The following is a 25,395-nucleotide window of genomic DNA, read 5'->3' as shown; positions in this document are numbered from 1 at the left end:
CAAATAGGCCAAACTCCACTATTTGCCAACAAATGATCACATCATTCCAGGAAAAGTGACTAGTGACTAGTGTAGAAGCAATAACAATGCAAACTTGCCACAAAAGTATTGATGCTGAACAATGGTTTATAGTTTGGTAGAAAAAGTATTGCTTTGTCTCACCAGGGTATAGTGCTTCTGTCCTCAGGCTCAGTGTGTCAGCAGTAGCCTGTGTGTGCCCTTTGAGCAGGCCTGCAGTAATTAGGCTACGTATCCCGGCACTGCTCTAATTACAGCAGCGTGTAGCATGCAGCTTCTTCTCTGCATCCGCCTCACAGTGAGCTCAGCTGGACCTGAGCCAGACCTATAACATGACCCCACCACACCTTGATTTCTGATGGAGACTGTGCTGTCACTATCGCGTGGTTCAATCCAGCACTGCAGCAAGAAATCTACTCCTTCATGATAATTTGAAAATATCTTCTCGGAACAACTCCATAAGTGTTTTCTACTTCGTGCTGTGAAAGCATCAGCTGGATTTACCTCATTGTACGAGGAAATACCTCCACATGAGCAGTTTAAGGTCATTGTGGCTCAAATATTTCGCCGTTTGGGCGGAAATAGCTTATAACACTTAAGTGTCCTGCTCAATGGAAATAGTCCGGTCAGATCCACTTTCACAGTGAATCAGTGCGCAGCGGGGCGCGTGCAGCACGGCGGCTGTCAGTCCTCTCCATCCCTCCCATTGGCTGCAGCAGGATGCTTGGTGTCTCTCCTGTTTCCGTGATCCTCACATGCAACCGGAGCCGACGAAGCTTCGCAATGGAACGAGAGGGGGAAGCTTCACCTGTAGATATTTGAAATTAAGCTGTTACACTAGCGCCAAAAACACACACGGCACTTTTAAAGTAAAGGCTCCGCGTTCCGGATATCGCACCGCTGCATAGTTGCTGGAAATAACTTCATTATTTCAGTTTGTTTACGTGCGACTGTCGCCCTGTCCTCCGGTTTAAAGGAATACTGCAGGCTGTATGGAGGGATGTTGGCATGGCTTGCACCAGGAGAACCAAAACTTTGGTGTCCACATGCGTGATACTTAGCGGCATGACCAACATTGTTTGCCTGCTTTACGTCGGATGGGTTACTAACTACATCGCCAATATTTACATCAAAGTTCCCATGCCTTTACCGGAGAGAAAGTTAGAGGGAGACAAACGAGGGGACACTCTCCGGATCATGGAGAGGCTTGATCGGCTGGAGAATGTGGTCAACCAGCACATACAAGGTAAGCTTCATTCATTTAACTGAGTCACTCAATTACCTTACCTTCACAGCATCCGGGCTCCATTAAAGTAAAGTTTTAATATGCGAAGGGTTTCACTTCTCGTGTGTGTGTGTGTGTGTGTGTGTGTGTGTGTGTGTGTGTGTGTGTGTGTGTGTGTGTGTGTGTGTGTGTGTGTGTGTGTGTGTGTGTGTGTGTGTGTGTGTGTGTGTGTGTGTGTGTGTGTGTGTGTGTGTGTGTGTGTGTGTTGTGTTTGTGTGTGTGTGTGTGTGTGTGTGTGTGTGTGTGTGTGTGTGTGTGTGTGTGTGTGTGTGTGTGTGTGTGTGTGTGTGTGTGTGTGTGTGTGTGTGTGTGTGTGTGTGTGTGTGTGTGTGTGTGTGTGTGTGTGTGTGTGTGTGATGCCGCAGGAACTTCTTCTGTCTTTTTAAGATCAAGTTATTTAGAGTCTGTGATAGACTGTTTTAAAAAGCTGCATGTCTCCATGAGAAGGATAAGTACAGTGAGGCTACATATCTAAAAAGGCGCTGCACACCAGCTTAATAATAAGTTGAAAGTAGGCTGCAATATAATATCTTATTATAATTCCTTCATGAATAGGTACACATTTAATAGCCTTACTGTTGAGGGCAATTTAAGGCTCTCCTGATGTACAGCAAATGAAATATGTGCCTTGATTTTAATATTGGGTTATTCTAAGTCTTATAATAACCCAATATTAAAATCAAGACAACCTGCACATACTTTAGAAGTAAACAGCATTAAGATCTACATTATGTCGAGTAGGGTGGTCCTTCGTGAGAGGTACATTTTTTTAAATAATTTATTTTAAGCTCCAACCACCGGAATTCGTTATACTAGTCAAGAAAACTCTCCTGGTTAATTTTATTCAAATTCCAACAACATTTACCCCTCCCTCATCAACCTTGAAGTTTAGCCTCACCAAGCTTCACTTCACCTGATATTCAAGTGTGACAACATTATGCATCCTTTTTGAGAGCCAGTTGAACATTACATTTTTATATTTGTATGTGTTTTTTATTTATTTATTTTTTATATGTTTCTAGTTATTGTGCTTTTTATTATGTTTTTAATTATTGTTTTATTATTGTACTCCCATTGGGTTATTTAATATTGTAGTTACTGCCTGTACAGCACTTTGGTCAACTGAAGGTTGTTTTAAATGTGCTATATAAATAAATAAAGATTGAAAGATTGAGATTGAGAGCCAGAATCCAATAGTGCTGGTAGTATTAAATGCAGGTACAATGAGCTGTATTGTTCAGATTCCACAGGGTTGTCTGATTACGACTGCGGATAAGTTAATTATAAGAAGTATTTTATGGATAAATAGTAATACATATGAAAATCTGCTTCTTATAAACACTTTAACATAAAAGTGGTTCTTACATCTAGGAATGTATGGAATCCTTTATTCTCAAATTCCTTTAAGCCTCTCCTCCACTCTTGGTGTACTGTTACTTTACACTTGATCACACACAGTTAATTTCTCTCCCCTCTGTGCCTTTAAAAAAGCTATTCCTGTCATCACAGGGGGGCTCATTTTGGGCAGTCCCAATCTAAAAAGGCACGGAGCATGGTGCAGAAGTGAAATAAAGACAGAAATCTACTCATGCTGCTTTGAGCAATAAGGGCTCTGTGCTAAGCTCGGGTAAACATTCCTCCTAGATGCAGGTCTCCATTTCAGCTTGGCACCCATAGGCATCTAGCTGGGTGGAGCTTTGTTCAGGTGACTTACCACCAACACGTTTCAAATATTCCTATTCCGCTGACAGAAAAGATAATTTCATGCTAGATTTGTGTTTTTAAAACCTCAGCATGTTCCGGGAACATCACATTGATTTTCCACTTTAGTAAGCCTTCATCTGACAGTAAAGATAATTATAGATAAGATTTCTCATAAAAAAAGGTCTGCCTGCAGGTCCTCTGAAGCTCACTATTTAACACGTGATAACTCGGGAGCTACTGCATCATGTAAAGAAAGACGCAAGACCCCAAAAAACTCCAAGTTGTCTTTTTTGGCTTTGTACGTGTACTTAAGAGGTGCTGATTTTTGCAATTTCACATTGTGAGAAAGTCAGGCTAGAGGTTCCCTATTCTTAATGCTTGCGGCAGCTACATATTTACTGTTAAGACATGAGAATACACCAATACACTTGTGAATTATCCCATGAAATGTCCAAGTCATCCTTTAGGAACTAGCTGTGGCTAATCGTCATAGTATGCCACTTTTAACACCAGGACAGCCATTCTGTACTTAATTAAAATAAGAAAATAAAAATACAAGTCAAACATTTTCCATTTTTGCAGTCCTTTTTTTTTGACATCATGCACACTCGGAAAACATCCCGAACGGCTGCTTTGGGTATTTGTTCTTTTAATATTGCCAATAAATACAGTAAATCTCTATGCTTTCCGTTTGGAAGCACAGAGCCACTGACATCAGAAGCTTTTGTGTCTGATGCTAGAGGAGACAGTTAATGTCATAATGATGCATATTTGCAACTGTTCCAACAAAATGACCTGTCACTTTAAGTACGAGGCATATTGTCTGGGTATCTCTGATAATTGCTCTGAATGCATCCGCTGCAAAACGAGACCCATAATCCTACTCTGTAAGTGGCCAACGGCATCAACACTCAGTGTGGGCTTCGGGCAGAGCCAGTCATTAGTGCATTTATGACATTTCTAAAAATACATCTTCCTCCTATATCACATTGCGAGACAATCACAGAAATGGTATATTCTAGCTCATATGAGCTCTTTGACTGGCACACCTAATGGAGAGGCTCTTTATGCACTATTCACATAACCCCATGCACTTAATATCAGTGCACTATGAAACCAACATGAGTTCTCGCACCACATAATTGTACTGCATGTGAGGATAAAACATCTACTGCAGCTGACTCACTGTGGACAGTCAGAAGAGATGTCTCTGATGGCAGCGTCACACTCGGGGATGAAACATATTCAGCTTCTTTAACTGTGCAAAAAGGTTAAGTTGCCTGTTACCAGGATATAACAACATGGCAACTGCTCATAAAGCAGCTGAGCTCTTTGTTGTACCAAGTCGTAAAGTCAGTCGAGCAGAATATATTGGAAAGCTGGACTGAGCAGGTTCACACACGCCCACCAAGAGGGCGGTTTGCTGCACTCTACATGTTATTGCACCAGAGAGCGTCTACAGAAGAGTCAGCTTCAACAATATTTTCCTTTTTGATAGACCGTGTTTATCTTTTTCTTTAACTATTGTATATTATATGTATACAATATATATTGTACAATAACTATTGTGTATATGTTGACCTGGCTGAAGACCTCTGGCATACATTTACATAAATACATAAATAAAGCAGTATTGAATTGTAATGGACACGTCTGCAACTAACTAGAATTTGTATTATTTAGCAATCAATTGACCGTTGTTTTGATTAATTGTCTAATCTATGAAACATTTAACAAAGGCATTCACAATTACTCAATCACTGTGAGGTCTTCTTAACTAAAATGTTTCCAACTTTCATTCCAAAACATTAAGATAAACTATTGAAAAAGCAAAAACACATTCTCAATTTATTTTAAGCTCAAAACACTCCAAACATTTAAATAATTATTAATAATTGAAATGGTTCAAATTCATTTTCTTTCAATCAACTTATCGACCATTATTGAATACACTCAATGCCTCAGTTTAATCGTTTTAAAAAAAATTGTTATGGTAATAAGGCTCGAGATATCCTGATTATTATATTTCCAATGCAGACAGTGTAATCTATGAGTGTGAATCAATAGTCTGACTGACATGCTGTTATATTACTAAAAGCAGCTTGTTTGATGCTTGCTTCAACCTCGTAGGATGTGTATTACCAGCATGTGCTCTGATAGGACGGCCAGGAGGCCAGTAAGAGGCATTCATTAACACAGCGCTGATTTAGCTGCAAACGATGGCGACAGTTCCCTTGATTGCTTCAAGCTAATCCAGCCTTCAAGTCAATTGAGAAACTCAGTAAATCAGCGTCCCCACTGATGCGCAGAGGACAGTTACATTTGGATATTTATCTGATGTGACTTTCCAGAGCCACCATGAGGGCAGCTGCAGAATACATTTGTGATTTGTAAGAGCGCTGAAGGAACATGTGAATGCATGGATGTGTGCAGGTGTTTGAATGCATGCTTGTGCAGGCAGGCTGTGGTATGCGGCAGTAAAAAGTTACACTTGCACAAACTTCCACGTTCTTTGAAGAAGGCTTAATACTTTGTAAGAGAATAGTTAAAAGACCCATTTGATACATTTTTAGATGAAGGCAACTTTTTTCATTATCCTTTTTTATGTTTATTACTTAATTTATATTTGATATGAGATGTCTAAATGGGTATACTTAAGATACTAAATGTCTTCCAAATATCTCCACTAACAGAAAAAGATGGGTAATGTTTTTAGGATGGGCTTCATGTTCCCAGAGCTGCAGTGTTTGCTTGCAGTGTTGATTTGGATGTTTCATTCTTTCATGCAACTTTTTTCTCCAACACTTTTGGAAGCTTGAAAGCTCATTTTCTGTTTCTTACATGTTCTTACTAGGGATGCACTATCGGGCCGATAATTATCGGTCCGATATTAGGAATTATGACGTCATCCCGATAAACCCGATACCAGTATTAATAGCCCCGATAATATACAATATATTTTTTGGGTAAAAAAAAAGAAAAAATACTGCGGTGTGGGTGGATTGGGATGAGGGGCGCTTGTTTTTCACTCGGCTCCTCCCGTTTTGCCAGTACTGTGGTATTAGTGGTTTAGGAAGAGGGGAGTTCTTTACAAATCCAGCGCCCCCTAACTCATGCCTGGCTGTGACGTAAATGGTGTGCGGCCGTGAAGCCAGGACAGTAAACAAACATGTCGTCGGTGGTATGGGCGTTGGAGCTATGTGCAACTCAAGGCATATGCTCGAACCGGAGCTGCCTGGACGCTGCAATCATGTTGCGCACTATCCGTGCTGAGTGTGCTGACTTTTCGTACAATGTCCCACTGTCTGGCTTCCTGCATAAAGTCAAGTGCTCGGTGCAGTTGTGGCGAAATGTCGCTCCGCTGTTTTCATTTAAACAGCTCCTTATATCCGTTAGCGCAGCTAGCTAGCACCAGATGCTAACAACAACAATGCACGTAAGGTCTCTCGCTCGCTCGGGCCACACATACACACACCCTCCCGGTCCTCCAGATGGCCAGTCGGTGCCTTTATAAAGGCTTTATATATACAGTCTATGGTCGGTGCCTGCCGGTGAGCGTGGAAGTGTGGTCTGCCACAAGCGGGCGGCAGGAGCGGGGCTGTCAGCATCAGCTTGTAGATGGTATTTTAAACTCGATGCGCTCTGAAACTACGGGGCGGCCAAGGAAAAAAAATACACATGCGTTAATCGCGTTAAAATAATTAGTGGCGTAAACATTTTTTTGTTATCGGTCTTGAGAAGCAGGAAGTTATCGGTATAACCAATATCGTGCATCCCTAGTTCTTCCAGATGGTGCATGATTGTAGATTATTTATAACGATGAACCCTTTGTAAGCTTGTGTATGTGTTTTATTTTTATTTGAGTATTTACAAGAAACTAAATAGATTAAAAATAAATGAGGGATGCCCTCCTCTTAATTAATGGGGTTTGACTTACCATAGTGGCACACATCAGTCAGAAGGCTCTGGTGTTAATGAGCATTAACTGAGTGTCTAATTAGGGTGCATGAGGGGCAGGTGATGGGGAGCAGCAGGAGCAGTTGAGGACTGCTGCTGGGTGCTGACTGAGAGGTAGGGTGTGCACAAGGTGGAAAAACCCATGGCTGCCAAGTAATGGGCACTTCATTAGAAACACCTGTAATGTTTACTGAAATCCAATACAGCAGTTCAGCCATAAATCATACCTTTACAAATATAATATTGTTAAGGAAGACAGAGGAGTAGAAGCTCTGCCATGTGTTTGTGGTGATCACAAACAGGAGGTATTTGGGTCCTTGGGGTATACGGAACTCGTCCAATCTTGTGAATGGCTCATTTAGGGTGGGTTTATCGAAGAAAAAAAAAAAGGTTTCAATGGAAATTCCCCCAAAAAAGCCAACCCGTCTTGAAAACTTGAATGAGTGACGAGTGTTTTGGAGTACCCGTTGTATTGTAATAGACACAGCATGAGGTCTCAATTGTTTTTAAACATGCAACAGTTACACACAATAAATGCATGCTTTAGATTTAAAAACAGTTTATATACAAATAGATACAATGTTTGTTAAGATAATGGCAATACCAATATTGATATTCAAACAATGCAAGGAGTCAACAGCCATGCTTGTGTTACGGCCCGTCCACACTACAGCTTCGACAGCTTCAAAAACGGTTTCCAACGCGTCTGCCCATTCACTTTGAATGGGGTGACGTCACGTTGCCTCGCTTTTCGCCGAACTGAATTGTGGGTAGCATAGCGGTCCGTCTCCGGCGTCAGAAGTTGAACAATGTTCAACTTGACGCCGGAGTAGCCAGCGCCAGCCAATCAAATCTCGTTTCTGAAAATCCCCCAGCTCCAGCCCTAGCCAATCAAACCGCGTCTAAGCTGGGAGAGATATCCCGCCGTTCATTTCTATATTTAAAAAAAGGATGGAGGAGAAACTAATTATCGCCGTAGCAAATCACCCGGTTTTGTATGACCAGACCCTCTTCACCTACCGGGATACAAACCGGAAGAACCAGTCATGGAGGGAGGTGGCAGAGACAGTGGGTGAAACTGGTAGGTTTTCGCCTGTTTGGGGAGTTTATATATATATATATATTGCTCGCATAAATTCCCCGGGGTTTTTTGCTTTGTATGTCGGGGGCGGGAGATTCATGTGATTGGTTGTTGGTCGCGTTGCTCGAATAAAATCCCCAAGCTTCAGACACGCCCAGCTCCAAGCTTTTTTTGAAGCTGTAGTTTGTGTTAGCATTAGCTGATGTCAGCAGGCTAACTTACTCAAAACATCAAAGCCTCATCCCAATACCCCTCCTTGACTCCGGAGTCCCTCCGGGACTTGACCCGGAAATCGATCAAGACACGCCATGTTGAAGGACGTCCCAATAGCTGAAATGCACATGGAGGAGTCGAGGAGGGGTGAGGGAGGAGGGGTGCGGGAGGAGACGAAAGGGAGGATACACTCGAGCAGACTCGCATAAAAAAGCCCCGTCCCCACCTTCACAGCTGGTCGATTTCAACAGAGGAAAACCGACAACTGGAAGATGAGTGGAAAAGCGTCACAAGCGCTATAAGTGCTCACAGCTCCGTGGGAATTATTATGTGCAATTCATTTCACAAGGCTTTCACATTACTATAATTATATATTTATTTAAATGTAGGCTACATTTTACACCAAAACGGAACACAAAAGCAGGACCAACCATCATACATTGAATTCCTTGAATAACAAGAGAAAGATTCATTCATTTAAATAAATATTTAACAACAAATGGGCCGGTTCTAAGGGGTTATGCAGTTAATCCCGATGAGAGGGGATACAGCTGTGCACATGTCATCATTAACAGACGTCTTTAAGAGTGACGTTTGAGTGAACGAGGACATCCCAATTAATACCTGAGGACTCCTCTGTCCTCGCGTCACCTCCTCGTGTCTCTCGCTCGCATCTTACGGAGGCGGAGCTAAGACGCAAGGAAGGGACGCGAGTGAGGGAAAGGAGGAGTCGAGGAGGGGTATTGGGATGAGGCTCAATGCTACATGTTACGCAATACACCATCCCACCAACAGAGGCTGATGGGAGCATCACCAATAACTACATTTTAAGATCAGCAGTATTTTACAGTTAAAAATACTTGTCAGTCTCTCTGGTGTGTTTAAGTAACTACAGACATTTTTGGGGAATTTCTGTATTACAGTTTCACATCACATATCGGCATTTATCTGCTAACATTGGCTGATTTATCAGTTAGGCTCCACCAGATTATGTGATTAAACGAAAACATTTATTGAGAGAATATTTCCTGTTGGCTGAATTTCATGACCTATTCAGTGAGCAGCCAGGTAGGACACTGTGCATTTTTAGAGGGACAGAGAGATGTGCAAATTTGAGAGCTTTTAATAGACCCTTAAAGGTTTTTATGAATTCATCACACCGATTGTGCGAATCAGGCATCTGTGGAATTAGAGTAAAGAGAAAGATGCTATGCTGTTCTGTATAACTGATAAATAAGAAATAAATGTAACCATGGCCTCTATAAACATTCTGCTGTAGATTTATTGCAAGTCTGACTCATCTGTCAGCAGTTTGCCGCCTGTAGGCAGGATGCAGCCGACGTGAGAGGGAGAGAGAGTGTCTGGGCTGAGGAGTGGGAATTTAAAACAGGGAGATATTCTGGTTGGTAATTCCAATAAATAGAGAATTTATTGAAATACAAAGATATGAATGCACTGGAGATTGTTTGGTAATGAAAACAATTAATTATTCTGACTCCTGGGGGCCAAGTCATCACAATGAGTATAAATTAGACATGTAAAAGCCTCTTACAAGAGTGTCGATTTAAAGGTCGTCCCCTGACAATTTACACTAAATAGATCAGTTCACTCTTGCAAATGTCCTCGGTATAGTTTATTCCCCACTGATTTTCTGTAGCCACAATAAAAAATGGAAACAACCTTTGTAAGTCAGACTGAAATCTGGTTTCGCTGTGACTATGAGATTTACATCTCAGCTCAAGCTGACAACAAGCCATTTATCTGTACATTGGTACACACAGTGATGTTCTGATATGAACTGCTCAGAGTTGGTTAAGCAATACTATAAAGGTTCTCTGGATACTAGGCTTACAGCTTCATAGGGGCTGTCACAATCGTTAGATTAGATTTTAGTTGACGCTTAATTGTGATTACCGATCTAATTGTTGTTTTCTGTTCCTTTTATGCCACACAGCAGTGCTATTGTTTTTTACTTGCACCCACGCCTACATCTTTGTTGTTGATTTCTATGGCTTAGCTACTCATTGAAATGATCCAGGTGTTGGCAAATAGATCTACTATAAATAGTTTGTTCTTAAAAAACATAATGTTAAATTGCTTATCTTGAACAGGAGAAAACCTCTGCGGATGAAATCTTTTCCAGTAAAACACTTCCTGAACTTCTAGATATTTAAGTTATCAGTGAAACAAGTTGAGCTGACTTTAGAAGATAGCTGGCCCTCCATCCTACGGCCTGCTTATTTATCTCATTGTACTGGTGTTACTGCTATGTTTGTTTTAGAGACGGGGAGATTACTTAAAGTGGCAAATTGCCTTGCATGCAACAATAGGATATCTGTTATTTGAAGAGTATAGTTGGAAAAACGTTTATTTTTCAAATTACATATTGTGCGTTTTAACTGTATATTTACCACTGGACAAATGTAATGTTCTCTTGTCCAATCAGATGGCAATCCCCTGTCTCCCACCACTCTCACTTGCACTGCGCACTAAGCTATTCCTGGACCTACTCTTATAACACCTAACACATATTTGACATGTATTATACAATAAAAAAAGCTTGCTGGATGTGGCACCTCCAGCATAATCCTTCCTCAGAGCCGTCAAATGCACCGTTATACCTGTAGAGGAGACTCTCCGCTGTAAGTCAAAAGATACATTATCGACACCTCTCTGTCATCATCTTGCTTGGGTAAGCATTGTAAATGATCCTGTATCAGCTGACACAGACAACAGCTACTTGTCTGGACAGCTTTTTTTCCCCATTTTCTTTTTTAAACCTTGTGCTCAGGGTGACGGGAAAGCACACATTTCACTTTGTTGCCTCATATTTAACTGGCTTAAAATTCCCTTGATTGTGGAAATCCAGAGATTATGCGTAGTGATCACAGTCGGCTTAAATAATTGCTATGAGCTGATTATGAATTAATTGCAATATGCCTAGAGCTGCATTCAAAGATGTTTGACCAGTGTGGGAAATCTCATGGTGTTTCAGTAAGTTCAGCAAGTTCAGCAGCAGAAGGGACACATTGAAGTGCTTTGTTGTTTCCTGCTTTGTAGTTTTAAAAGCAGTTGTTCGTCTCACTCTCCTCTGCACTTTCTTTCTCATATTTAATGGCCCTAAGTGAGGACGCGTGCTCTGGTTCAAACAAACCCATGCCATTATGTACAAAGTGTTTTCTTCTGCTTTATGAACATTGAGACATTTGCTCATGCAGTAGAGCAGTCGTTTAAAAAAAAAAAAAAACTCATCTGACTCCATGATCCAATCTGTCAGCACACATTTTCAAACCCATTGTATAATTCAAGCAAAAGTTGTTTGCCTCTGGTTCGAGTGTAAGCTGCAGAAACACTACACTTCTAAATATGTAAATATATCGACTTTAATGCCAAAAAGCAAAGTAACAAACACTGATTGATAAAAGCATTATTAGATTATTAGATAGAGTAATGTTTAAAGACCATTTAATCAAATGGAATTGTAAATACATTAACATTTTAGCAGCTATGAATGAATATTTGGGTGAATTTATTCACATTGTTGTAGACAAATTGACTATGGTAACTGCTTCCCATATTACAGTTAGTTTATAAACATGTACACTTACTGCACCGTGTTTGTCATGGATTGTGTGAACTTGCTCGCTACTATCTCATTTGTAACAATAACCCATTTTATACTGATAATGTGGGGCAGTGGCTCAGTCTAGGGATTTAGCCTGGGAACCGAAGGGTCGCCGGTTCACGTCCCGATCAGACCAAAATAATACGGAGTGTGGACTGGTATCTGGAGAGGTGCCAACTGGCACCCTCTTCACTCTCCTTCTCCTATCCTGCATGTGGTTCTGTTTGAGCATGTATATCCTCTGTTCATGTATATCAAGCTTGTGTGTAATGTGTTTAAACACGACAGAATGAAACAAGTAATTTTCCCGTAGGGGATTAATAAAGTATGTCTTCTTCTTTCTTCTCTTAATTTTATTCTAGGGATGATAACTCAATGCAAGTCAATTTACTAGCAACTGCGCTACGGCTTACATCGCCTACATCAGCAAGTACAATAAGACTGCAAAACAACATCCATTTGAATATCTCTAATGTGCAGATTGGAGTATTGGCAAATCCAATAATCAAGCTGTCTGTAAAATAACAATGGATGGATTAGTCGTTAATATTAGTTTTTGGTTGATTGACTAATTTACTTCTCGATTAACCACTTAACACAGCTAAAAGTGTCTTCATGTCAATTTAACAGAAAAACAAACAAGAAAACATAAAACAACAAATACACTATCTGCAACAAGAAACATGTACATTCCAAGGCAACCGAGGACACTAAAAACAACAAATAAAGCAAATATGCCAAGTACACTTTAAAAAACGTAGACGTTTAACTGTCTGAGCCTTACTTTATATTAAGAACACATACATTTTTTTATTTTTTTATTCTACTATTTCAACAATTAGACAGTTTATGCATCCGAAAAACAAATAAAATGTGTAGAAGCGGGAGGGCAGAAAGCATACAGATGTAGCCCTCCCGTTAGTCATCCAGTTGCAGGACATCAATAAGTGAATCAAAATAAAATATTTTCATGTGCAGTCAGTACAAAATCCAATCAGTCACAGCCTATCAAAAAACGTCAACATAATTCCACAACATTGTGACCACATGAGTTTTGTTGACAGAAATATTTTTTCATGCGTTTTATTAAAGCTTCAGTTTTTCCACTCTGCTGTCCCCTCTGTAAGACAGTGGACCTCTGTCGTCAGTATTCGATTCGTCATTATTGAGTCGGCTGGTCTCAATGTGAGGTTACGGTGGGGATGGATTACAGGGTGAGACTCGATGAGACAGAAGAGAATTATCATGGCCTCGAAACGAGATTCATCAGCACTAACTATAATTGAGATCTTCTATCAAAATACATTTTCCCAACCTTCATTCACCATTAATCCAGTGCTGATGTAGAAGAATCTCAGCTATCTGCCACGAAGTAATGCAATTCCAATCCAGAAAATCTGTGTGTACGGATGTTGTGTTTTTTCATTAAAGAGTGTGCTGTTAAAGGACTTTCCAACCTCGGATGTCAGATCATCCTTGAATGCACTACCCATGTTAATTGTAATCTCTGCAATTTATCACACTGAGGCTTTGTTCCCTCAGAAAGGTATTTCTTGGCGTCTTCCTGTGATTTGTAATAATTGCAGAGGTTGTCTATGTTTTTCATCTTCATCTGCCGTAATGTATTTTTTTTGTTTTGTTTTTATGAACCAACTGACACACATTTTGTAAAACAAGAGGGAAATACGTCATATTGTTTTTCAAGACAGATTGTCTGTCGCTTTTTTCCTCTCTCCAGAAGAGTCAGAAGGCTTCATGTTCCACACACTGACAGTGATACAAGTCTCTCTTCCTCACAGCAGGCTTTGCTTTTACACAACTGCACTTGTTTTACTTGCACCCACAATACTTTAAATGTTGCAAATCAATTCTCTCTTATTTGCACCATCCTCATCCAGATCAAATTGAAATGTACAATCAAGATGGAAGCATTCTTCAACAGGCAGAGATCGCTTGAGTTCACAAACAAAGTGCCGAAGCCACGTTAAATCAAGTTATGAATCACAGAAAGTAGCCAGTTCTTGATTATATTCATGTTTGAGTTTGGCTTATTATTGAAGGATAATTAACACATTTGTCGATTAGCATTTCTACTTTCTGGCAAATTGTATTCATGTTTGAGCTCATCTTTCGGCAGATATTGTATTATTACAATCTCCGCTTTTCATAAAATCCAATTATATCTTAAATTATAGATTCTCACTAAAATGTCAAGGTTTTATAATTGCTTAACCAATTTAAAGGATGGAGAAAACCGCATTCATAATAATAATAATAATGATAATTTTTTTAACAACTCACTCACAATGTACCCCTCTGTATTGCGTGGATAAACATTTAGAACCATTGGGTAGTTAGTATATAATATATATAGAAAAGGTGTCACTCGATGGAAGTATCCTATTGGTCAAAGTAGTAAGATGAGTCTCCAAAGTGAGATTCACCTCCTGTGCTCCTGAAGTTTTTTACGACTGTAAAACGACTGTGTGAAACTTTAGATCATGTTCGTGAAATAAAGACGTTGTGAAAGAGTTTTATTCCCAATCACTCAACCTTTTCCTCACAGGACTACATTTAAGACGCTGTACGGTCGCAGTCAAAGATCGTCTGGAGTATCTGTAAAATGTTTCTTCATGACTCAGATGTCCTCTCCTGTTTCTGACACACGGAGTGTCGAATGCCTCAAGGCCATGACAAACTGCAGGGCTTAACGCTAACTTTTAAAAGTGGTTGCCAGGCTGGCAACCAGGCATTAGACTTTGGTTGCCAAGACTGAAAATACGGTCACCTTATATTTTAAATAATTAAGATACTATACAGTTATACATCAACTTAATAATGGAAATGTGACACAAAAGAATGTTCAAATGCTTCATTACAATAAGTAATTAACACAATTATGTGAAACCTAAGTGGTAGTAAACTTGTCCACCCTCAATTGCTGGCATACTGCGAGGGGGACCCAAGTTCCCATCAGCAAAAACATGTCGGTTTGCTATCCTGGCTCCAAAATGGTGGAATGAGCTCCCCATTGATATCAGGACAGCAGATAGCTTGCACATCTTCCGGCGCAGACTAAAAACTCATCTCTTTCGACTCCACTTCGAGCGATAGAATTACTAACAAAGCACTTATATACTAATAAAGGACTGGCTTATCTAAAGCCAGTTAAGTAGCACTTGAAATGTTTTTGCTCTATGAAACCTGATGTACTTATATGATTTTCTTTTATTCAAGTTTGTATCTTCTTGGTCGAATGCACTTATTGTAAGTCGCTTTGGATAAAAGCGTCAGCTAAATGCAATGTAATGTATACAAAATACCAGTAGTGCAGCTGTTGTCATGTTCTTCACAGATCCCTCAAAAATGAATTGAGCAAGTCACTAATTTCTTGGTCATCCGCTGTCTCCATTTCAAATGTGGTTTTCTTGACCTTTGTGCTGATCCCCACCATAGATCCATTGACCCTTCAACATTGAAGTCTTGATTGTGGTTCTTTCATTGGCCAGACTAATACATTTAAAATGTGTTATATTTCTATGCCAATATTTTCCTGTGGTAAAGTTTTCGTTTTGCACTTTTATTTTGGTAGTAATAAGATCGGGACTTTTATTTTTGAAGGAACTTTTACCGGAAGTGAATGGACAACGGAGCAGAATGTACTCAACCCACTAAAAGTATTTCTTCTTAGAATAAGTGAGAAATGGATTTAACTTCTGTTTGACGGCTATCATACTGGAGAAATAAGAAACTGTAATTGTATGCAATCATTTCTGGCTTTAATAATTATTATCTAATTCTTAACTGTGAATGGTTTTCATTTATTTAACATTAGAAATGTATTAGTCTGGCCAAACTTGATTGCAACCTAAAATCCCTCTCTTTCCGTACCTCAGATAAAATATATGATTGGAGACAAAACAGCCAATCAGAATTGACCTTCTCGAGTTCTCCGATTTGGTTGGTTTTGTGGCACATTTGTAACGCTGTGCCAACTTGAGCGAGCCCGCAGGCGAGTAAACGTGCATCGCCTTCTGGCTCCTTAATCACACCAATGCACGTGCAACTTCAGTATCAGGTTACGACTGGTCACAACAATAATTAAATATCACTCTTAATACAACAAATAATTAACATTTATCTATTTTGGGGTGCACATTTTGCTGTTTGCTGTCCTTATTTCTGTATGTTAAAAACTGGTTGCCACTAATGGCAACCAAAGTCCAAGAAGTGGTTGAAATGTTTTCTGAATGGTTGCCAATGGCAACCTGGCAACCGTTACTGTCGAGTCCTGAACTGAGTGAAGCCACTTTATGAGCAGCCTGAGTCTTTCTGCCTTTTTGCTTACTGCGTGCATAGACGTGACCTACAGCTGAAATGATAGGCAACATGCATTGACTGAATGAATGCAACCATTTTCAAAGTCAAAGTAGGTTTTGGAATGTTGCAAAAAAATAATTATATTTGTCCTGTATGATATTAAACTGAATATCTACTTATTTGGGACTGTTTTTTGCACAAACAAGTAGTTTCTTAAGCAGTCACTTTTGGCTTTAGATAGGTCTGCTATTTTGAAACTAGTTTCCGATTGTTTATTGAGAAGACATTAAATCAATGAACAGTATTCATATTCATTAGATAAAGTCATGATTTAAATCATCTTTGGTTGCTGCCCTCACGTCATTGTTTCAACCAAATAACTTATTGGTCGCAGAAATATCTTTAAATACTAAGATATGTTTAACTGTCTTTATTTTATATTTGTACTACCTCAAAACAAAGCATACATTTCTATTAGCACACCATTCATATGAAAGATACATAATTATATTTAGTTCTGCCATCCGGACAATAACAAAAATCAATAATTTTAAAGATATTTAACATGCTACTAAAGACAAAAAAGTACAGATACACGTTTATGTATACATAAATGTAAACACAATTACTGCTTGCATTTGAGTCGTAAGTTAAAGTCCTCTTTTAAAGAACTCAAGACAAGATGAACAAAATAACAGCAAAGGCAAATAACAAAAGATGTAAAGGCCACTTTGAAGAAAGAATAAAGTAATTGGAAAGCTAGAACTTACATGCCACTCTTTGTACCTTTTTTCTTATTCTGTATTGCTTTAAATTAACATTACTGTGAGCACATAACAGATTTTGATCAAATTGTTAAGCAGTTGTTTCTGCATTCACATCCCCACTTCCTGCGAGTCATCAAATATTCACAAACGTCTTTTAGAATGGAAATGTTTTGCATAAAAGTAGATCTGATTCATTGTTAGGAGCTTGGTTTATATTTGCTTGGGGACTTCTCAGATGAATTGTGTACTGATGAGAACAGCTCCAGAATCATTTCGTTACCGTCTGCAGTCGTCTCAAGGTCGACCTTGTTGCTGTCAGAAATGTGCAGCGTTTGTGGTCACAAGATAATTTGCCTCTTTTGTTGTAATAAAGACAAATCATGTTTTTATTTTCTCATTAACAAATCCATAAACATAAAAAATGTGGTGAGTTAATGTGGATGGTTACACATTAAACATGCTTTAATGTCCCCTTTGTCTCACAAGACTGCACTCCTAAAAGGCTTGGGGAGTGCCTGGATCTTCTGACAAAACATGATAGGGGGAGCGCCGTCAGGCAGTGCTTTGTCAGTCCGCTACAGAGGCAGCGGCTGCCATCAGCACCCGCCAGCCGCCATTCTGCCTGTTCTGAGGTGCAAAAATGCTTTTGTGGAGCATCTGCTTTGCGGTGATAAGGACTGGGCTGTTTCACACTTGCAACCCTGTACAGAGTTTTTGAGCTAATTATATATCTCATAGTATTGTTGTAGGAATTTTTGTGAGATAAAATTCTCCCTCAACCTATACGTCATGATTCATGAGAACAGAGCAGGTTTTAAACGGGGCTTTTTTTCAAAGTGATGAAAAGCGCGAGAGCTGTGATTACAGAATTGAAACACAGAGCAACTAAACTTTGATATTTCTGTACCGAGAGCTTTCTTTGCCAGTGCCGCTGAATCAGCAGCCTCAGGTTCAACACATGGACTCGCTGGACTTCTCCAACTTACTGTGGCTCTACAGGCTGAAATGCTTCTTATTGAAGAAAGAAAATGTACTGTTGGTTGGTGGGTTCATTTTGGGCGGTGCGTTGAAACCCCTTGTTTTATGTTGCCTGTAGCTGCATGCTGTCAAAACATTCAGCAACCTTTCTCTGCTTTGTGACGAGAGATGCATCAACAAGTGGCCTTACTGTTTTCGACATTTAAACCAAGTTATGGTCATTCGATCGGTGCAACATTTGCAATAAAAATAGTTCCTCATATATATTAATTAAAGAAAAAACAGTGTTTAACCAGCTTAGAGTCGGCATAATTAACTGTTGCTTTTTTCCATTTTTGCTTTTAAACTCTGGTTTTCTACATTCCTTTATGTCATTTGAATCAATGAAAAACGTACCGTACGAGTGCCGGGTTTACCGGATTGTATCTGTAGCTGCGAGTTTTGAAATGCAGTCATTTGAAAGAGAACCAGCTAGCTAGAATGTACTTTGCACAATGTAGGACAAACACATCATTTAGTTTGTGAGAAATCCAAATAAACAGGCTTTGAACTAACATTACCATAAAATAACCTTATCCCTTTATCAAGCTTCGCTAACTAGCTTCCACTTTCTGAGTGAAAGCCATAGAGATCCCCAAATGCTGTAAAGGGTATTTAACCAGCGCAATGTCGGATCGGAGAAAAAAGGGCGGGAAACGTTTCTTGTATGGATGTCTGTAAGCTACTCTGCTTTGACATGCTACTCTTCTCAGTAAAGCTACATTGCATCTCCTGCACAACACTGGCCTTCAAATATGAGATTTCCAAAAACTGTTTTATTCTCGTTTTAAAAACAAATTCATATTTGACAATTGTGGTTGTGAAGGAAGGGACAATAGCACAATACTGTCTTTCAAGAAAGTAATGTGAGCTTTTTTCTTGAATGCTGCAGGTGTCTAAGGACAGAGAGTGAATGCTTTACAGTCTGGAAAGTCCCCGGAGACAAATGTGTGATTTGATATATTGAGTTATATGAAAACAATTTCAGTGATTGATATTTCACTTGACCTTTAACATGGTGAGTTCATCCCTTGTCCCAATAAGATAAACTCGTTTCTGGTGTTTCACGCCTTTGTTCATCACTGGCTGCCTATTTTTAGTTGAGTCCTGATGAGCCTTATTTCTGGCCTTCAGCTCCTTTCTTCACCTTCAGCGTGATATGAGAGGTGCAACACATTCAGCAGCTGCTTGTGAAAATAGAGACAGCCTGAGGACATTTTTTCTCCATTTCCTCATGAATGATCATGCCAATTCACACTTGCATCTGGGATCGGAGGTTTTATATGACGGAAACCAATGTTAACAAAATGCATGTCAATTATTTTATTTACACGTTTTTTTATTTATAGACTTTAGCCTCTTCCAAAGACAACTCTTTCAGTTTATGTTGTATTTAACGCCCAAGATGTGTACCTTTATCACCAACAAATAGTGGCATTTCCATCGACAAGGGAGTTGTTCTTAATCAAGTGTCTTGATTTTCTTTCCCAGCAAATCACTTGTCTATCTGATGTATTTCTGCATGCACCCTCAGTCACAACAACAGAACAAGTGACAGAAATGTAGTCAGAAGTTAAAATTTGAATCTGTCTATTTTTGTGGTCGACAGAGTTTGGACACACATTGGACACATGCAATATGTATACCAATACTGCTGCCTTAAATCATTCAACATAGCCAAAACATTTTATTTGTTTATTTCCTGGACCTTCCATCAATCTGTCTTTCATTTACACAGCTCTTATTTGCAGGATGCCACATTTTTCTCTACATGAAAGCAATAAAACAAGGCGATGAGGAGAAAATAAAAAACCCAGATGAGATCAGAAAGAAACATCAAAGGTCTCATTAAAAAATGTCTCCATTAAAGGCAAGGGCAAACAACAAATATGACATTGACTTAGCTGAGAAGCAAGTGTGGCAGATGTTAGGAAACATAAATGTCAAATAAGAAACCACATAATGTGAGCAAAATACATTTAAATAAAGCTCATATTGAAGCTGCTTTTATAGTGATTCTTCTCTTGTTGAAAGTCTGTGTAGTGGGAAGACTTTTGATAAGATAAACATCAATCTATCCAAGTTGTGCTTGTTCAAAATATCAATCATTATGACAACACCTCATTACATTTGGCACTTGTTTAAAAAACACATTTAAATATTCTTCTTCCCAATGATGAGATGACGCTTCTAATTGCAGTAGATCATGAACATTAGGAAACACAATCTCATGTGTAACAAAGTACATTTCTTATGTCTATTTGGTTGAATTTCTTAGTTCCTGGGTTAGACACATTTCCGGCAGTTTTCATCCCTCCTCCACAGTTTGACCCACAGGTTATTTCTTCTTCTCTAAACAGAAATTTAAGAAATCTTGATTTATATTGTTGCCCAGGCCTTACTTGCAGATGTTGAGAATGGATTGTCAGTTATCAAACCTTAAGAGCTTCAACCATTATTCGTCTGAGTCTATTCTACGATCCCATTTTCTACTTCTCAGCATTTGTCTCACTTTCTCTCCCTTTCTTGTCAGCGTCTCTTTTGCAGCAAGTGAGACACAAAAAGCCCAAGTTTCATCCTTTGATAGAGATGTTTTTGAGAGACTGAAACTTGTGTCAAAGGCAACCATTAAGCAGGAAAGTGCAGTTGATCTGTGGCAAGCTAAATATATTCCCATTTTCCTTACCACTTCCATAAAATGTGATCTTATGTAACTTTAGAAACTATTTGTAGCTGTTTACAATTAACAGTTTGAAATGTTGTGTCCTATTTAAGATTGTAAAGTGTCTAACTCTGTTGACCCAATATGACACATGTTTAAGCATTTAGTTTATCAGTATGGTTACATGCACACCAGAAACCAGGGTATTCTTACAAATTGGACATTGCATTTACATGCATTTAGTATCCGGCTTACTGGAAAGCATATTAATGCAGCAGGTCAGTGATCAGTTTCTTCCTAACCTTTTTTTGAAGCGTGGCTTACTTTTCTTCCCTGTATAAGGTATCTGTACCACACATTAGTTGTAGAGAGGGAAGTGGTAGTCGTACATAGTTTAGTGTTTCGCCACAGAAGATTTCGGTTCATATTGAATCTTTTGCTTAAGACGGGGGAAAGATCACGCAAAGTTCATGCAAAATGTCACATTTGGCGTGGATGCACTGTCTATCTGCTTAGAGTGCCTAAAAATACAATATTGTAATAATGTTTAAGTAGCTAAGATTAGATATTGTAATACACAAGCCAATATTGTCAAAAAACTATCAAAATACATTGCAAGGAACTTTTTACAAAAACATTCAGTATCATAATGTTAGCGAACTGTTCCTAAAAGAAGTAATCAACATGCCATGATGTTTCCTCCAAATGTGTGTGCTGTTTGGAATTATGGGTATGAATGTCATCTTGAGGAGATAGTTGGTGTGTGTCAGAGAAGAGACTGTAGTCGGAGCCAGACCTTTTCTTTACAGGCTGAATAATACACGTAGACCAGTGCCTAGCAGTGGAAGCTGACATATATGTGCGCCTAGAGGCTCCCCTCAGTTTTACTCAGACTTTTGATGAAATGTAATTAATCTCAAGGCTGCGTCCTGCCACAGTGGTAGATGAACTCATGGGCATGTACATTGAATATGCAATTGGAAACCTTATGGCTAGAAGAAATATATCTGACCGGGGAAATCAGGTTTCTCTGATTCCCTTTCCCAGGTTTTCATATTTAGGTTCAGAATTTAGGTTACTGCAGAAGGAAAGTGTAATCTGGTTACTTAAGTGCATGTAAACACATCAAGAAAGAGGAGCTCAGTAATTTTCCTGAGTATGTGAAAACATATTTATATTTTGTTCAACTTTCTATTCATTCTTCAGTGGTGTGAGGATTGTGAATGGTACATGTTCTCATGCGGTTTGGAGATGAGCAGCTTTTTGTATAGAGACTCGCACAATAGTTGATAAGTGTCCTGTGCCTTATTTCCCTCCAAATCCCCCGACTTAAAAAAATCAAGGAGCTCTCCACCTGAATAATTGATATGTGCCCCATTCCCTTGTCCATAGACGCTGTGATCAAAAACAAAACATGAAATGAAATACTAGATGTCTCTGTCTGCCATCTAAATCCATGTAGACTTCATTACTATAGAGCAGAGGCTTGTGTTTCCACATGCATGGGTAAGAACAAGACAAACTCAGTGTCACTGTTTTAAAGATTCTGTTACTACTTATCAATGAAATATTGAACACAGTATGTCAGAAACTTTCACACATCTCTTTCTAGTCATTAAAGAAATCTCTTTATGGATTGGTGCCATTGTTCACAAAAAAATGTGTTCAGGCTCTGCTGGAATTATTTTCATTGTTAGAAAGGAATAATTAAGTTATTTCGTCAAAAGCCCAAATAATTTATGAGTATATAACAATCACACAGACATTGATTATTGCTCTCTAAACTTTTCATTTCAAGATCCTTGAACAAAATATTACATGTAATCATATTAATTGTCTCCAAGACCTGCTTTGATTTGGTTAATAAACTATCATTCAAGTGTTTATTTGTTAAATCCATTAGATTACATATGCATACTGCTAATAAACAGAAATACATTTTCCCAGTAGCTTCTTTCTTTCAGTCGATGCTTTCTGTTCTGTTATTGAACGCTTTTAAACATATAGTCCCAAAAGCAGCAAACAGTTTAATGGAAAATACAAGATAAAATTGGTCTTGGTTGAACAATTCCAGGGGTTATACTTTAAACCATCATTGCCAGCAAATAATTGGTATTGGCTCTAAAAGATAGATTCACCCCAAGTGATGAATTACGACCCTTCTTCAGCCTGTGCTTTTCTATGCCTTGGGTCACATCTGTTTATTCCTCTGCTCTCAGGTGAACGCTCTGATAAAGTTTTGATTTATTTCCCACTCTGATGTGTGGTTTGAGGGGGGGAGCCTTAACCTTAGACTCCACTTGATAAAGAAAACAACCCCCCAGTAAAGGACACATGATGTTAAGCGTGCAGCATAGATAAAGAGTCCGAGATAAAAAGTGAAGAGATATTGTGAAGATTTTATTATTTTTTTCCCAGGCTTGTTGCTGAGGAAGTCAGATCTGATAGGGTGTTACAGAGAAGGACTCTCAGACTGCATTTAATGGAATAACAAATACAGCTTTTCAAGTTGGAACAGTGGGAATGAGAAATGTGGCACTGGAGCAAATTGTCCGGAGTTTGATCTCAAATAACATCTCCTCTGTCACATGATATCTGCTGTTGTTCAAAAATATTGCTGCTAGTTGCTCAGAATGTGTCAGTGTTAATGACGTTGCATTTCTAGAGGAGAATATTCTCCTCAAGGAGGTAAAAGCACAAAAAAGCCTTTGTTCCCTTCTGAAGGGCACGGGTGATCCCAACACTTTAATGAGGAGAAATGAACAAAAGGGGTAGAGATGACAAAGGCCGCTGCAAGTAAACATGACCCTCCTACTAAATCCTGCCACTGCATATCCCCTCATGGGGATAAACAAAGAAAAAGACAAAGCCACACACCCCTCTCCGCTTTCAACAGGAAATGCCAGTGTGACGTGCCAGCTACTGATGCGTCCTAATGAGAGCATTTCCCCCCTCTCCAGTTACAGAGGCAAAACCATACAGAGACTGTACAGTGCAGCCTCCCGCCCAGTAAACACACTAATTGGTTGTTTGCTGTATTTACTGTGACAGAGTTGGGACTACTGTGGGAGAGAATTAATAACATTTATACTGTAACTGTGCTGTATAAGCATGCACAGCTGATCACAGTGTGTAAGTGCAGCGGTGTTCTGCAAACACAAGTATCTTCCTCATGATACACTTTTATGTGAGTGCGTAGGTAGACTGTTGGCGCTCTGGATGTTAAGAGGGCCATGCACCATGAAAACAGTGGCTCTCATCTCAGCTGTTCAACTAAATAGTTTTAAGAGTAAACTATACATAAAACACACCTCACTCACAGGCTACTATCCTTCCCTTCTTGTCCACTATTTTAAAAGCAGGTATTCATTTAATAACCTGCATAAATCACATTTTTCACAAGATGTTAGTAAAACAGTTGCCTATTTACACTTCCAGCAGACCCAGCACAAATTAGCATTTACAGTAGGCTATTTGGACTCCTGCTTCAAGCCACGTGTGAAAAAAAACCTGCATCATTATTGATGACCTCTTTTGGGTATTTTTTCTTTGCCAAATGCTACAGGTTTCACATGTTGGCACAACAGGGAATTCAATTAATAGTTTTAAGCGATAATCCCTTTTGCAAAATCAAATGCTGTATTCAACAAACATCTCTCAACGTACAGAAAGCTCATCTCAGAAAACCAGATGGGTTGTTTGTAATGAATACTGATGTATTCATGATCTGGCATTTAAGGTAGGACATGCAGGGCAACTACATGCAGTAAATACTAAAAATGGTGCTGGTTTGATGTTGAAGGATCGACTCACAGATTGCCCTTTATTGTCTGGTTTGGGAAATATGTGATTGCAAATATGCTCACGGCGTATCAACAATTTAGTTTTCTTACATTTATTACATTTCTAGAGAAAGCAAAAACAATACGATTAGATGCATACAATACAGATCAAGAATAAATTGAATTAAGAAAAAGCAGTAACGTAGATGTATATTTTTGAAAAGGAGCACTGAAGAGCCAGTTCTGCTCAGTCTATAATCTAGACTTTAAATGAACCAGAAGGTTTTTTGAAACAAGGCAATGCTGCGATCATTTAAATCTTAAACAATGATTAAAAACCTCAGAAGTTGCCAGTGCAGAGACGATAAAGCAGGAGTATATGATTGTGTGATTTAACAAGAGTTAGGAGTCTACCAGCAAAATGTCCTATTTCCTGCAGCTCAAATGTTGAAGAAAGCAACCGAACGAGATGAAAGCCTGACTCACCTCCTGTATGTCACTGCAAGATAAGAGAAATGTTATCACAGTTCAACCAGTCTCTTCACCTGCAATATGCCAAGTTAGAAAAAAACAAGCTTCACATTTATACTCTCTACAAGTGTGTTGGAAGAAGAGCCATCTGTGTTAAGATGTTTCAAAATCCAAATTGGTGTATTTTTCTAAATTACTTTTATGCGAGTACTGTGAAGTGGTGTCATGTCACTGTTGAGGCATATTTAAAAATATGTTGCCATCTGTTAAGGATCCTTCATGATCAGTTTTACCATCTGACAGCTCAATGGATATGTCCTTAGTGGTATTATTAACCTTCTTTCAGGTTTATCGAGCGAAATGAAGTCCCCTGGCAGATATATTCTATATTCCTGCATGTCGGGATTCCTTTACTCCATTTGTTAATGCTGACCTGAAAGGAAGTCCTTTTACCCTTAATCAACTGCTACTATATTTTCCATGCACGCACGAC

General features: G+C 39.1%; 1 protein-coding gene across 1 annotated transcript in view; it reads left to right on the top strand.

Annotated features, from left to right (window-relative positions):
• The first annotated feature begins 605 nt into the window (after positions 1 to 605).
• The window catches only part of galnt18b (UDP-N-acetyl-alpha-D-galactosamine:polypeptide N-acetylgalactosaminyltransferase 18b), a 97,758-nt gene continuing 72,968 nt past the window's right edge, over positions 606 to 25,395 (top strand). Inside the window, exon 1 of the mRNA XM_034197026.1 lies at positions 606 to 1,264. Within this exon, the coding sequence (XP_034052917.1) occupies positions 1,027 to 1,264 (238 nt within the window). The 5' untranslated portion in view covers positions 606 to 1,026. The remainder of the gene's footprint in view (positions 1,265 to 25,395) is intronic.

This window comes from Gymnodraco acuticeps, unplaced genomic scaffold (genome assembly GCF_902827175.1).
Source record: "Gymnodraco acuticeps unplaced genomic scaffold, fGymAcu1.1, whole genome shotgun sequence".
Taxonomy (NCBI): Eukaryota; Metazoa; Chordata; class Actinopteri; order Perciformes; family Bathydraconidae; genus Gymnodraco; species Gymnodraco acuticeps.
The sequence above is the reverse complement of the archived record's forward strand: the minus strand, read 5'-3'. Positions and strand labels throughout refer to the sequence as shown.